The sequence below is a fragment of the Mus musculus genome, chromosome 16 (genome assembly GCF_000001635.26).
Source record: "Mus musculus strain C57BL/6J chromosome 16, GRCm38.p6 C57BL/6J".
In the NCBI taxonomy this organism is placed as follows: Eukaryota; Metazoa; Chordata; class Mammalia; order Rodentia; family Muridae; genus Mus; species Mus musculus.
Genome location: NC_000082.6, coordinates 56,913,753 through 56,929,385, shown reverse-complemented (window position 1 = coordinate 56,929,385; position 15,633 = coordinate 56,913,753). Strand labels below are relative to the sequence as shown.

The 15,633-nt window shown below is 40.9% G+C and overlaps 1 protein-coding gene across 2 annotated transcripts; it reads left to right on the top strand.

The window, feature by feature from the left end:
- The first annotated feature begins 1,197 nt into the window (after nt 1-1,197).
- Lnp1 (leukemia NUP98 fusion partner 1) lies at nt 1,198-15,286 on the top strand. 2 transcript variants are annotated; one of them, XM_030248899.1, is made up of 4 exons: nt 1,198-1,312; nt 1,447-1,620; nt 11,825-12,055; nt 14,899-15,286. In XM_030248899.1, the coding sequence occupies exons 2-4, from the start codon at nt 1,459-1,461 to the stop codon at nt 15,040-15,042; spliced, it is 537 nt and encodes a 178-aa protein (XP_030104759.1). In that variant the 5' UTR covers nt 1,198-1,312; nt 1,447-1,458; the 3' UTR covers nt 15,043-15,286. The 2 variants fall into 2 exon arrangements, with proteins under 2 accessions (XP_030104759.1, NP_001333971.1); NM_001347042.1 differs by lacking the exon at nt 1,198-1,312.
- Nucleotides 15,287-15,633: the final 347 nt, after the last annotated feature.

Sequence of the window (15,633 nt, the reverse complement as noted above, 5' to 3'; positions counted from 1 at the left end):
ACTGTAATTTACTGAGTTATCACCCTGTCTACAAGGAGTTTGAAAATCTTGTAACTTTGAGGGGCTTCCTGGACCTTGTAAGTTTCATGGCCTTTCTGAGGCTTTTATGTTTTGTTTACTTCCTCAGACTTATGAACCTTCTTCATCTTCTTGGGTGTCGGGCAACATTTCATTTTCAGGTAAGAGCTATATAACATTTACCTTAGGAAGAATCAAAGAAAGGCCCACTCCCAAGTCACATTTTACAAACAAAGCTCTAGGAATATTGGCATAGCTTTCAAGCCGACCTTTTTTTCCAGCTTCAGGAAAGATTTTCATCTGATAACTAGTTAGGATCCCTTTCTTTGAAGCTATATTTCCTCAAATCTCTTAGAATATCAACAGGATGATAAAAAGGTTCATGGTTTAAACTCGGCCATAGTGCTTATTGGTAGTTTGAATTTGGATTGATGGTCAATTTGAATCTCAATTTCGTCATCCACAAAGTATGACGTAAGGCTCTCAATTGTAGAATTGTTTTAATGAAAATCACATTTGTAAAATATTTGTCATCGTATATATTACAAAGTAAGAGTTCTGTAAATGTAACTTTTTTTGTTTACTTTAGAGAGAATAGGAAGTCTCTGGGATTATAAATTTGTAGACGCTAGATGTAGTAACCTTTTCAAAAATAGGGATTGGAAGGAGTTAAAAGGAGCTTTCTTAGCTTCTGGAAAATGTTCAGTGATTAACCAATTACAGTGGCTGGTAGCATAGGGGTATACAGACATAAAATGCATTAAATTGTACAGACATTAATTAGGTGTACAGACATTGTACACCTAAGATTTGTATATTTGTATGTATGTCACTCACATGTATGTACAGATAATACTTAAATAAAAAAAAGGTATCCAACTTGACCTGGAGATAGAGTTTTTCCTATATCATTTTTATTTATTAAAGAATCATCTCTAGCTTTGGATCTGGCATGCATGCCAATAGCTCACCACCTTGAGAAGTGCAGTTGTCTGTCTCTTGGATGTGGCCCTATTTCAGAGCCAGCCTGGAGCTGACAAGCATATTGTGAGGGTCATGCTTCATCACCATTGACAGCTGGAGATGCCACCGCATGCCTTTGGCAGAGAGGCTCAGGGAAAACCAGGCAGTGGACTGTGTGTGCTGCCTACCCTTAGGCTGCGAAGGCACAGCCCTGGAAACAGGAGGATTAAAAAGCCTCTCAATTTAAAGAGACAAGGGGGAGGGGAGTGTGGGCTGCACAGTTTATAAATAGACAGTGCTCCAGGCTGCCTGATGATGAAGTGGTTGTTTGGTAAATTTTTCTTTTTTAAGGATGCCATTATCAGAAACCGTTTCAAATACCAGTTTCATTTAGTGTTCTTGGTGGGCTTCCTCAAATCTTGGGTTGTATTTCTTGAGTTTTAAGGGCAGGCCTTTAATATTTAGAATCCCATTTCCATGGAGCACAGAGATGATGATGATGATAACGATGATGTGTCCTTTGCCAAGTGGATGAGCAGCTTTTGGGGTCACAGCTGGAGAGACAAAGATGAGCGAGGACTCCGGGACCACCAACAACTACAAGAAGCAAGCTACAGGAAGGCTTCGCTACCCTGCCCAGTGAGTTACCATTAAGTCAAGGGAAGCTGGAGTGGCAGGGACAAGGGGGTCTCTTAGAGAATATTTGAGGGGTTCTTTGGCTTAAATTAATATTTCCAAACCTTTATTCATTCTTATTTTTAAAAAAACTTACCTATTTGAGTTGCCCTTTAAGACTTATTGTTTTTAATGTTTTAAGTAAGGGCTACTTCATTTTCAGTAACCTAAGAGATCTTGAACTATGTAGTTCACAGTCCCCGATGAGTCAGAAAGCATCCCACTGAGTAATGGCGTTTTGGTCAAAGGAGAGGAATTTGTAGTTTTTCTGTGGAGGTGTTATGGGTCAATATGTGATGTCCAGTTGTCTCTTCGAAATAGTGAAATTAGCTCATGTATATGATGGCCTTTAAGGAGCTGGTGATTCCACATAGCAAAACACTGCCTTTGCTAAGTATGATACACCTTTGGTTGCCATTGTTTTTAATGATTAGAGAGGGAAGAGTCCTCAGTCCTTTCCAATTGCAGAGAGGCAGGGAGCACAATGCTGGAGGGACGCACCCAGGAAGGGGTGGGCAGCCTGGGCCAGGTAAGGACTCTTCTGTACATGGCCAACACAGTCCTGTGTTCAGCTGCAGTGCTGGAAGTCTCCACACATGTTATCCCCATGTATAGAGAAATACACATGTTATCACCATGTATAGAGAAATAATGATGACAGTTCTTTTTCAATGGCCACTTGGAGTCCTAAGCTAGTAGAGTCTAGCTTACCCAAACCCCTTCTTTGCAAACCCCAGAACCAATTAAGCTTGAGAGTAAACCTATTTAAGGCCAGTTCCAGGGTCTCAGAATCACAGTGATGGTAGGGTGTGTGAGGAGATTGCTTTGACTGTCATCGACCAATACCTTGTGTCTGAGACACAAACGCTTCGAAATAGGCTAGCTCCTTAGCACATGAGTGGACACTTTCTCACTTCCATTGCCTTAGGTGAAGAATGAAGTTGGAGGGGATGCTCTCAGTGAGACCCAGCTCCATCTTTCCATTTTTCCTCTTGTTAAAGAAATAAGCCTAATATGAACTAACCAGTACCCGGGAGCTCTTGTCTTTAGCTGCATATGTATCAAAAGATGGCCTAGTCGGCCATCACTGCAAAGAGAGGTCCATTGGACTTGCAAACTTTATATGCCCCAGTACAGGGGAACGCCAGGGCCAAAAAGGGGGAGTGGGTGGGTAGGGGATTGGGGGGGGTGGGTATGGGGGACCTTTGGGATAGCATTGAAAATGTAAACGAGGAAAATACCTAATTTAAAAAAATGTTGAAAAAAAAAAAAGAAATAAGCCTGCACAGTGAGCTCTCATTTATTTTCAACACAATGAAATGTTCCAGATCTAATGAGATTTTCAGAATCTGTGAATCGGGAATACAATTAGTTTGAAGCTTGCAAATATGGGAGCCAAGCAAAGATAATAAGAGAGAATTTGAGATTTACTGGTCATTGCAATGGCTTCCTAGTGTCACAGGGAATGTGACAATAAAGAAAGCAACCTGCATTACAAAATATAGTTTCCTGAATAAACTACAGTTTATTTATGCTTTTAAACACATACATAATCTACTCTGTTTAGAAAATTCATGTTGAGCTTGCAATATTTTTCTTCCCTTGAACTGTTGGAGAACTGCAGATCTATTGTAAATAGTGTTTCTCAATGATAGATATATAGTATATTTTCTGCTCATCTCTAATTTAACCATTTTCTTAGCTGAACATGGCTAGAGTCTCCAAGTAAACCATTTCATAATTAAAATATTACCATGCTTATATTTACTTTAAGAGACAAAATGTGGAATAAAATTTAAAATGTGAGTGATAGGAAAGAGGATTCAGAACAGAACACAAATCATAGAACACAGCTGACACAGCCATGGTCCTAGAGGACATAGTTGACAAGGTCATGGTCCTAGAGGACACAGTTGACAAGGCCATGGTCCTAGAGGACACAGTTGACAAGGCCATGGTCCTAGAGGACACAGTTGACATGGCCATGGTTCTAGAGGACACAGTTGACACAGCCATGGTTCTAGAAGACACAGTTAACATGGCCATGATTCTAGAGGACACAGTTGACACAGCCATGGTTCTAGAGGACACAGTTGACATGGCCATGGTCTAGAGGACACAAGGTCATGGTCATAGAAAACAAGTATTCTGATTCTCCCATTTAAGTAAATAATGTGTATGTTTGGGAGTCAAATCTATGTTTTATTATCAAAATGGGCTAAGAGTTTTCCTATTTTTGATCAATGTTGTTTTCTGTTTTATTTTAAAATTAGTTCTTGGAGAACTTCACACAGTGTGGTTTTTTATCATATTTTGCTTTTCTTCCCATTCCTCCTTCCAGATCTGTCCAAATTTCCTTTTCTATTCAACTTTGTGTCTCTTCATTCTCTCACCCTCCCATCAAGACCAAGATGTAGTTTAAGCTGCTTAGATATTCTGGATGTGTGACCTTGCACTGTAGCTTGGTCAGCCTGTCAGAGGGTATACTTTCAGATAAAATAACCTTTCCTTCTCTAGCAGCTAAGAATTGCCAATAGCTACTTGAGTAGGGGTGGAAAGTTATGCCTAATTCCTTATTTTATATTCTTTTGACACATTTTCAAATTCAAGTAGTAAATTCTCAAAATTTTAACCTTTGTTCATGATGATCCTAGGGTGGTTATGTGCTCACTCCTGTAGAGGTTCTCCTGTCATTGTTCACTAGAAGGGGAGATTGGAACTGGAGCTCAAAGGTTTATCTCAAAAAGCTAGAGAGAAAACTTACTGCTCTATTTCCATGATTGGCAGTGAATGGCTTCTCATACTTTACATTATATTCATATTCAGTTTTAATAGGTAAGCACTCTGTAATTCAAGGGGGTGAAGGGCTATAGTGAAGCTTTTACCATAATGCTTTTACTCTCCTTTCTGGGATGCTACGATGGGGGAGCTTCTATGCAGGGAAGAAGGTGATGGGTTTGGAAGGTGCTCTTCGTGGTGCCTTCTGCTTCCACTGGCAGTATGGCTCTGAACAAGGGCTTTAATATCTTTGTTTAAATTACCATAAATGGGACTGGTGGTAATGTATGTCCCTCATAAAGGTACATACATGTTACAACGACTGGTGGACATAACTACTCAATACGGCACCAGGTACCAAATAAATACTTAACTATTATTAGAGATAGTCAAACCTTGCTGAACAATGAAAGGAGAAGGAAGAAAATGCCCCACAGCACAGAGCAAACCTTAGATGCTTTAGTTTGCATTGCTATTGCCCACCTGCACCATGGCCCTGCTAGAAGTCCATTACATATCTGCACTCCTGTTTTTCTTTCCTCCTTAGACCAATTACTCTAGCCCAGCAGCAATCTCTCTTTTGTAGCAGTGTTCCTACCGAAGTGTGGGGCTTATCCTCAGGTACAGAGCAGTCTGTGTTCCGCATGGAGCCTCTTTCAGGAAAATCAGTCATCACACATTAACAGAAGTCTCCCTTATTCCCCCATCCAGGTCCCCAGCACTATGCAAATATAAATAGTTGACCTTATTGTTGCTTTGTGTAGTTATATTTATATCTTGTTCTTTCCCCTGCATTTTCAGTCCTGAGAATGCAGCTGAGAACAATCATAACATGACATCCAAGACAAATCACTGAGGCTTTTTTTTTCAATTTTTTGTTTTGGTAATTTGATCATGAGATTGTGAGCATGAACTTTGAAGATGATGTTATATTGCAATGTCAAAATTTATATAGCATTCAGCCAGAATACAGTGCTATGCCATGTTTGTACAATGCCTGTCTCTTAAGCGAATCCTGATAGAAGAGAAGAGTGCTGAGCCTATCTGATCTCTTCCTTTTCCACGTCACCAAGTACTGTGTCTGAACCACAGCAAACAGATTAACAAAGTTACCTCAGGGATTTAATCAACTTTAAAACTGATGTTTTCCCCTAAATGAATGTCTTATTTAATTTCCATTGATGTGAAAAGACACTATGACCACAGCAACTCTTATAAAAGAAAACATTTAATTGGGGCTGGCTTACAGTTTCAGAGGTTTAGTCCATTATAATCACTGTGGGATGCATGCAGAATGAAGGTAGGTGTGGTATTGGAGAAAGAGCTGAGAATTCTATGTACAAAGAATTTCATCACCTGTCAATAAAAAAGCTATGGCCAATGAGCTGAGGCAGACAATAGGAGGTAGGACATCCATAGAGAGAATTCTGGGAATTAGTCAGAGGCAGACAAGATTCTCTCTGGAATGCTGGGGAGGCAGATATAAACTAGCAGGTACCTGAACCCAGGTTAGAATAAAAGGAAAATAAGTTAAGAGCAAGTCAGAAAAGAAGCTGAAGTGTATGGCTTAGACATTTCTTAATAAACAGTCATTATTTCTGGTGACTAAGTGGCTGGGAAAAATCTTGACTTATTTTTTTACAGGCCTACATCTTGATCCTTAGGCAGCAAAAAGAGACTGTGTGGCAAGGGTGTAGTTTGAGCATGGGAGACCTCAAAACCAGGCCCCACAATGACACACTTCCTCTAATAAGACCATATCTATTTCAACAAGGCCACGCCTCCTAAGAGTGCCACTTTTTATGGATGAGGGTAAAGAGGGATTTGTAGCAGTGTTCCTACCCGAGTGTGGGGCTTATCCTCAGGTACAGAGCAGTCTGTGTTCCGCATGGAACCTCTTTCAGGAAAATCAGTCAGAGGGATTTGAGGGTAAAGAGGGTAAATATGGATTTGTGTAAGAGGTGTGAAAAGTCATCCTTTCTACACAGGACTTTCTGTTCTGTTCTGTTTTCTTGTCTTGTCTTGTCTTGTCTTGTCTTGTCTTGTTTTGTTTTGTTTTATGTTTGGTTGAGGAGCACTTTGAGATAGTTGATCAGGCAGGTAGAGTATGAACACATCTCTCTCACTTGCTGAATTTTATCTCAGCTTGGCATGATAGAGGGCATCTTCATGTCAGTAATTCTCTTCTTTTATTTTATTATTTTCGAGTTAGGCTCTCACTAGGGAACCCTGGCTGGCTTAGAATTCCCAAAGAGCCACAAGCCTGTGCCCAGTAAGTGTTGGGCTTAAAGGTGTGAGCCATCACACTCTGCCTTTCTCAGTGATTTTCACAGCCCTTAGGGAAGTGAAGAGGGATGGTGGTGGATGAGGCCACTGTAGGGAGGACTGACTCCCTCCATAGTATGGCCCTGGGCAGGAGAGGAGAGCTGGAACTCTCTTTAAGGAACACACAGGTCACTCAGCTGAGATGGTGCAAAATGAGAAGATGACGGACCTGAGTTCATTGTTGTTCTAACTATCCTGTTTGCTTTCAGAAAAGGAAAGTGAAGGAAGTGCAAGCAGACACAGGTGTGCACCCCCAGGAGTGTGCATTGGGGAACAGCACTAGGCACAAATGAAGGATTACACTGATGACGTGGACTAAAGAAGTGGTTGGTCTTGAGAGACACTTGAGAAGGGGAATCTGCTGAATGCACATCTGGGTATTGAGGCAACTGCTCAGTGTCATGGAACCAAGTGAATGTCCTGCCGTCCACTGAATGTGGGGACATTGAAAGACACTGGGAATGAATTATGACAGACCTGTTTAAGAGCAATAAGGTGACATAAGAAGGTGAAGATTTTGACTTCATTTCCAGTTCTAGATTTCAGCAGCAATTCAATTCAGAAAACAAAAACCATTAGTTAGATATAGTGAATTACTATGAAAGATAGCAACTGCCATTATTGTAAAGAAACAGATATAGAAATATATTCTAATGCAAGACTTCTGCATATTCACTGTTTCCCCAGAGCTTCACCTGTGAGGCCCCCTTCCACATCTGTATGCTGTCTCCCTATTAGCAGATTGGTATGCGTATTAGCGCATTGGTGTAATTATTAGTATGTTGGTGAACTCATCAGCTTATTGGGTTGCTTACTACTTTACTTTCTTTGTCCCTTAGTCTTCCTACGGAACACACTCATGAGTTTCACACCATGTTTAGTGTAGTAGAGCACTGGCCTGAATTGTGAATGTTACCAGTAAGTTTTATGCCATCTAGTCCTTTTTTTCTTGCCCATTAGTGTCTGTTTTCCTCTGTTTAAGGAACCTACCCATGTTTTATACATATAGGAAGATCTCTATCTCTCCGTCACTTCTAAAGATCTGCTGTGCTAGGCCTAATGTTTTTGGTTGGCAGGTTTGATTTTTCCTTAGTACCATAAAAATCCCCGTCCACTCTTTCCAGACATGTAACATTTCTGTTAAGAAATACGGTATGAGGCACACACGTTGCATGTTATTTGTTTCTTTACTTGTTCTGACTTTGTAGTCTTCTGTTTTATCCTCAACCTTTGAGAAAATTCACTTTTAACTCCTGTAGTGTGCTTGGGGGAACTGACTATAAGTTACAGCCCACGTGTTTGAGTTGAGTCTGACTGTGACTTCTGATCTAGTTATCTGATTTGGGGGATATGTTTGAGGAGTTTTCTTTTATAACCCTGATAAGCTTTCCCTCTGATACTCACAGGTTCCAGCACCAAGCCCCAGCAAGCTGAATATCTTCTTTTTTCATGGTACCCAGCAGATCCCACACTCTCCTTGTTACTTCTTCTTAACTTCTCTGCATTTTCAAGTTGCCTGTTTTCATTTATCCTTTCTTTCCTTGGCTCTATTCTGCTCTTGGCTCCTGTCATCAAATTTTAAGTTTTGCTTAGTGTATCAGCCACCTCAAAGATTTTAGTTTGATTTTAAAAAAAATATTTATTTATTTATTTTATATGAGTACACTGTAGCTGTCTTCGGACACACCAGAAGAGGGCATTAGACCCCATTACAGATGGTTGTGAGCCACCATGTGGTTGCTGGGAATTGAACTCAGGATCTCTGGAAGAGCAGTCAGTGCTCTTAACCACGGAGCCATCTCTCCAGCCCTTTAGCTTGATTTTTAAATATTGCCCTCATGTTTCTGTGAAATTTCTTTGTTAGATTATTCATTTCTCTGTGTTTCCTCAAAGTTGTTCCAAGGGTTTCCTGAAACAGCTGCTCTGAGGTTTCCACTAAGAGTTACGATGTAGTCTAATGTCATCGATTTCTGGCGCCATATTTTGAACGTTAGGTAAGACCATGGATCTCTGGCAGTGCCTGTTGATGCTCAATGCTGTCTGCACATTGAAGGGTTAAGTATTTGTGCTTGCTTAATTTTCCTACCTAGAGTGCCTTCTGCAATTTTATCATTAGATGGCACTGGTGAATTGTTTAAAACCCCTCAGTTGGTGTTTTATTATATTTCAACACTAGAGGGAGATCCAGGCTCAGTTTGTTCCAAACCCTAAATTGGAATGCTGCTTAACTGGAATGAAGCAGGACTTTAAAAAGGTGCTATGCGCGTATGTAGCAGATGTACAGCTTGGTCTCGAGCAGAATCTTACCTTGACTCCGTTGCTTGCCTGTGGGTCGGTCCTATTCCCCTAACTGGGCTGTCTTGTCTGGCCTCAGTGGGAAAGAATGTACCTAGTCCTCCAGTGACTTGAGCCTACAGTGGCTTGAGGTACCAGAGTGGGTTGGTACTCAGAGCAGACTTACCTTTTCTCAGGAGAGAAGGGGAGTGGGCATAGGGGAAGAAGCTGTGCGTGATGGTGGGGCAGGGACTAGGAAGGTGGGGTGCTGCAATTTGGATATAAAGTGAATAATCAAATAATTTGATGGGGAAAAGGGTGCTCTGTTCCCACGACCGCACCCTCGCCTTAGGTAGATCCAGAGAGTTTGTCCATAATCCTTGTGGGAATCTGCCCAGTTCCTGACTGTGGAAGAACCAACTTCAGGCTCTCATTCTACAGTTTGGCACATGCGTCCCTTTATATTCCTTTAGTGGAAAGTCTTCTCTCTGTGTTATGCTGTTTGGATTTTGGGAAGAACTGGGACAAGCAGTTGTGTGATGACCGAAAGTAATATGTTGGCTAACACCCTCAGCACGAGCTCAAAGCCTATTGAGACCGAGTAGCACCCATGCAAGATAAAGGGCCACACTTCTATATATTGCCAGGTGCTGAGCTAGGCACATGGATCCAGACTGTTGTAACTAGCTACAGATAGTAATGGCTGGGTGACATGTCTTTCTCCGGCACTGGGACTGTTGCAGAGTCTCAAATTGTTTAGGTCACTAGTCTGACACTGAGTTCTAGGGCCGTCCTGTCTTCGTGGCACTCATGCTCCTGGCAAATACACTCTTGTTCCCTGTTGTGCTGTCTAAAGTTGTGGGTGGTTTTGTTGATAGGGTCCCTTGGCTTTCCAGGCAAATGCTAAGCTGGTTAGCTTAGGGTCCTACGGCCACGAAGATCTGAAGTCTGTGTGCAGACACATAGATCTGTTCTGTGTGTGTACAGATCTCCATCAGATGCTGTGGGATACGTAGAGGCTTACTATATAAGGTTGGGTTTGGTGTGGGCATCACTGTGGCAAGCCCTGGTCTTGAACTACAAAGTCTTGAGGTTAACTTTTATGTCCTGTTCCACAATGTTCAATCTTCTTCCTCTGCTGCTCAACGTTAAGGGAGTGGTGGTGCTGTCTTGGCTGCCTGCCTAACGTGGTTTCAGAGGTTTAATCTGTGGGCACTGTCTAGGGCACAGAGGCTATGGATCTGTGACACTGGCTTTCACTGTAGTGGCCCTGATACCTGGCTTTGAGTCTAAGGCCTTGATTTAGTTCCTCCTTCTCCTACCTACAGGCTTCACACTGCTTAGAGCTGAGAGAGGACAGCTAGAGACACGTCTTGTCTTCTTCATTGTGCCCTTCCCGCTTACATTCTGACCCTAGGCACTAATGTACTCTTTCCTGGCTCCGTTAGATCCTGCAGTCTGGTGCATGATTTTACTCAGATTGATGCATCTATAGGGAAGAGATTAATAGTGGGTCCATCATTGTGCTCCATGTCTGCATTCTACATAATGTAACGTGTCTTCTGATGGGCTGGCATTGGTTTTAAAGACACAGAGAGGATGAAAAACAGCAGAAACAAAGGAAAGCGAATCAGATGAGTCCTTCCCAAGTTACTTTTCTTAAAAGGTGGGGTAAGGTGACAAAATGGTAGGACAATGATTTGTTGATTAATGAGAAGATACTTTAGGTCTTGAGAGTCTGTGGAATGCTATAGGAATTGAGTAGGCTCCTCAGAGGAGAGGTCAGGGTTAATGATATCAATCAGGATTATAGCTATAAATTGATATTTGGACATGCCTAGGGAGATAGTATAGAATATAAAGGGAAAGAAAAGGCAGGGTCTAACCTAGAACCTTGTGACCTCCCACACTCATGAGCCGAAGGGTTAGTGAGCAAAAATGTCCATGTTGCTGTGGCAGAAAGATCAAAGAATGCTAAAGATGTGCAGTGATGAAAGGGAGAAGAAGGAATGTTTCCCGAAGGCCCCATAGGAAGCTAACTTGGATAAGACCCAGTGACAGAGATAGACTAAAGAGTGTGCAGAATTTAGCAACACGTAGATAAATGTCCTTAGCACAAAGCCTACATTGAAATGTACTGGAGTGTGAGAGTGACGGAAAGAGCATCATGGTTTTTCCAGGAAGTCTGGCTTCTCTGACCTCTGACCTTTGTTTTTTACCAACTGTGACTCCAGCATTGATGTTATATTATGTGACCTCCATGTCTGGAAGCCCTCATGATAAAATTGTATATGTTCTCATTATTAGTTAGGCATTGAGAATATGCTAGTTTTTTAAAAAGTTTTTGTCTATGTTTACATTTCTTTTGATGTTAGTGATATATAAATACATATATACATATATATATAATTTAATTGTTCTTCATAATTCCTCCATTATTTTTCTTTACAATTCCGTAAATGTTCATCTTTACATTATTTCTGAAACATTTGTAGTCTCACTAAAATTTTAAAGGTTTTAGAAACTTATTCTGGCAATTTTGGTCAGGGCTTGGAGACCTTCACTGTCCTGTTGGTAGAACAGCGAGCAACGATGGTCGTCTGGAGATACTCTGCATGATATTCTAACAATTGATTCTGCTGCCACTTGGCAAGAGGAAGCTCTCTGACAAAGAAGATAACATTTTCCTAAAACAAATTATTCCTTTAGTTATTAGTTTATGTGTGTCCTGTCTCTGTGTTAGTCCACATTTCCTTTATGAGGTAAATTTTTAAAAAATCTGTATTCTTAGTTTCCTGCATTTCCCAGCATTACGTCATCTGACTGCCACCCTAGAAGACATTCTCATGAGGACCAGGGATCCCGAAGCCATCTTCCCACGCGGCATCACAGAAAATGCTCAGTGGATGGATCACTCCGGGAGCCAACAGAATCACAAAGAAGAGCCCATTCCAAAATGCAGGAATTTTCAGAGTCCTTTGAAAGACACCTGTGCCTTCAAACCAAGCCCTCTCATTCTGTGGTACGTGATAGACAGAACTGTTATTATTTACGCCATAACCTGAAGTCTTCTTTGGGTTTGAGGAGGGAAGTCTAACTTCTGCATTCATAGCACAAGTGACTGGAACATACCATTCAGCATTTTTATGATAACTTAATATTAAATGTCTATTTCCATATTAGCTCTAAATAGAGTAAACTGAAAAGTGTCAGTAAAAAATAAGAATTTTTAGAATACATATTCTTTTAAAGATCTTTCTGTTTCATAATCCACATAGTAGTTTTAAGATAATTACATTAAAGAGTGGCATTTGCCAATAATATGTAAAGCATATATATCAAACACTGGAATACAAACATGGAAACATGGAATTCCATGTAATCTATCTCAAGATTTCTTTTCATGCCTAACGCAATGTACAAGCTTATAAGCCAAGTTGTTACAATGTATTGTAACAACTATTTTTTCCTGAAAGATTTCCCTGAATATTTTTGGTAACTCATTGGTTGAATTCACAGATGTGGAGCTCAGGTCTAGGAAAGGCCTTCTGGTATCTTCTGCTTAAAGACAGAATTGTGATAACATGTGGACTCAATATTTTTATAAATCTGAGCAGGAAAAGAGCCAAAACCTGCATTTGTGGCCTATTCTTCACCAATGATGTTAGATTATATTTGATTCCTTTCTTCTCTCCTTTTTCTCACCCTCCCTTCCCTCTCCTCCTCTCTCCTCCTCCTCATCTTTCTGCTCCTCCTCCTTCTGTTTGTCCTACCATCTTCTCCTTTCTGTTTTGAGATAGGGTCTTACTGTGAAGGTCCAGCTATCCTGGAGCCTGTTGCTTAGCCCAGACTGGACTCAAACACTTGATTCTCCTCCCTCAGCCTCCAGAGTGTTGGAATTTCAGGCATATGCCAACATGCCTGGTTAAATTCTTCTATTTTGATTTTAAAACTCAATTGGGCTATTTTAATTGAGATATCACGCACACACCCTAAAATCCATTCAAGTAAAGGATATACTCAATGGTTATGACCTATCCATAAAGCTATGTTGTCATCAGCTGTTATTAGTCTCATTACACATTTATTTTGAAAGCATTTTTATTGTTTGAGAATTTCATACATGGATAGAATGTGATTTGATCAAATCTACCCCCCTATTTTCTCACTTCCAACTCCTTTTTTAGCCCCAACCACTTTTTGCTCTCAGTTTTCTGTGCTTTCTCTCCATCTTTTATGTTAAACCCACTGAGTCTACTTAGAGCTTCCTATGGTGTATGTGTGTGTGTGTGTGTCTCCATGTGGGGTGTTTGTGTGTGTGTATATCTCTGTATGGAGTATGTGTACATGTTCATGTGGAGGGGGGTGTATGTACATGTGTGTGTGTGTATGTGTGTGTGTGTGTGTGTGTGTGTGTGTGTGTGTGTATCTCTGTGTGGAGTGTATGTATGTGAGTGTCTCCATGTGAGGTGTGTGTATATACATGTGTGTGTATGTCTCTGCGTGGGGTGTGTATGTTTCTGTGTGGGGTGTGTATGTGTGTGTCTCCATGTGGGGTGTATGTGTGTACATGTGTGCGTATATCTCTGTAGGGGGTATGTATGTGTGTGTGTCTCTATGTGGGGGGTGCATGTGTACATGTGTGTGTGTGAGTGTGTATGTAGGACCATTTCCTGCTGGAACATTAACAACAGTCCCTTTTGCAACCACACCCCTGAAGAAAACTAATTCTTCCATCTCCAGCAACCATCACTCAACAATTGCTCCTCCCCGAGGGCTGGAGCTTTATGAATCCCTCCTTCATCCATTGGCTGGCTAGAAGTGAGGTCTTCACTGATGAGTGTTTTTCAGATAATCTCAGTAGGAGGAAAGCTAATCTGGGGAGGATCATCACTGTCATTTTTCTTTTTATTTGGATCTGACAAGTGTTAGAGACATTGGTGACTCCTAAATATGCATTTTGATTATGTGGATATAAGTCCTGGATCTAATGAAAAATATTCCTCAGAACATTTCTGGTTTGATTTTTAATTTTCTCTTAATTTTTATCTCAGCTTCATTATTTATCTTTCTTTCTGACCTTAATGAAGGAGCCAAGATGACAACCAGTTGAACCAGACACCTCCATAACTTTGCCCCAGTAGGGCTGAGGGAGTCATGTGACTGCCACTCAAAGCATGTGAGGCATGAGTCCCATAGACAATGATTTTTCATTTTCTACTTCAGATAAGGGGAAGAGGGATTCTTCTGTTTTTTACATAAATGCATAAATATACATAGATATGGCAGTTATCAATGTCATTGTTTTGCTCCAAAAGTTCCTCTAAAAGGCAGGCACCATTTGCGTGTCAAAATTAAAGAACTCTCCCCAACAGTCCCCTGCCATTTAGTTTTATTGGAGTTGTCAGTGCACCGCCAGCCAGTTTCCTCATTTCCCTTTAGGCTTATACACTGGTGCTTTGTCTCACTCCATATAGCTGGAGTGTCCAGAACGTAGAATCTATTTACTGCTGTATATTCTGATCCTAGAACAACAGTGTGTGTTCAATACATCAGTGAAGTACTGTAAACGGCCCCACCGCTCTCAGACCAGCCAATCTATTAGAGAATGATGATTTGGTTGGATGTCCTTCCAAAACACCAAATTGCTCATGTAGCTCTTACTTTACACTATAGCAAATGCTCCTTTTTATGTTTGAGACCTTTACTGAGATGTTAAATTGGGGTGATGTCAATTTATGTGCTAGAAAGTAAGACGTGGATGTATGCTACAAATTCAGAGCTTTCTTCCTTTCCAGTTGTTGGGACAAATGTGAGACCTGGTCAACATCTTGTGCATTTTACCCTTTTCTGATATTCTTCCAGGGACCCAAGGGGAAGAAGGAGAGAGATGAAAGACATTGCCTAGAGACTACCATGAGATCCTATAAGAGGGTGGAGGACAGGAGGAGCTCAGTGAAGGATGGAGACGGACCCATGGATCCTCTGATTGAAAGGGGGCCTGAGTAACACTTCATTTCAACATTGCCAATGACAGACGTCACTGGTTGTTCAGAGACCTAGAACTTCCTGCAGAATGACATCTGGAAAGGGTATTAGCAGATGTTGAGACAAAAGTGAGCAGTTAGAATGGCTGCTTTTCAACATGATTTGTGTTTTGCTCCAACTGCCCCTGGCATCTTGAGTGTACAATGTTTATGTCTTTCTGTGGTAAGAAGAAAAAGTATTTGAATAAAATAAAGGAATTCCTGATATTATAAAATTTGGTTTCTAATGAGTCACTTATATGTCATCACCTTTTCCTTATTAACCTCCCACATCATCCTAAACAAAAGTCCTTGTCTCTAACCTTACTTCCTTATTCCAGGTAATTAAGCTGTATAATAGCCATCACTTAATGAAAACTACCAATTAACATGACAAGTATTACCCTGAATGATTTAACACATTATCTAAAGCAATCCTTAACACACTGAAGGGAGGCCTTGTATTGGCTCTCTGAAACTCAGACCTAAAAGGACATAGCATTTATTAGCTCTCTTGCTGGTGTGGCAGAATTCCTGGCATAAGCAACTTCAGTTTTATAGTTTAGTAGGTGCC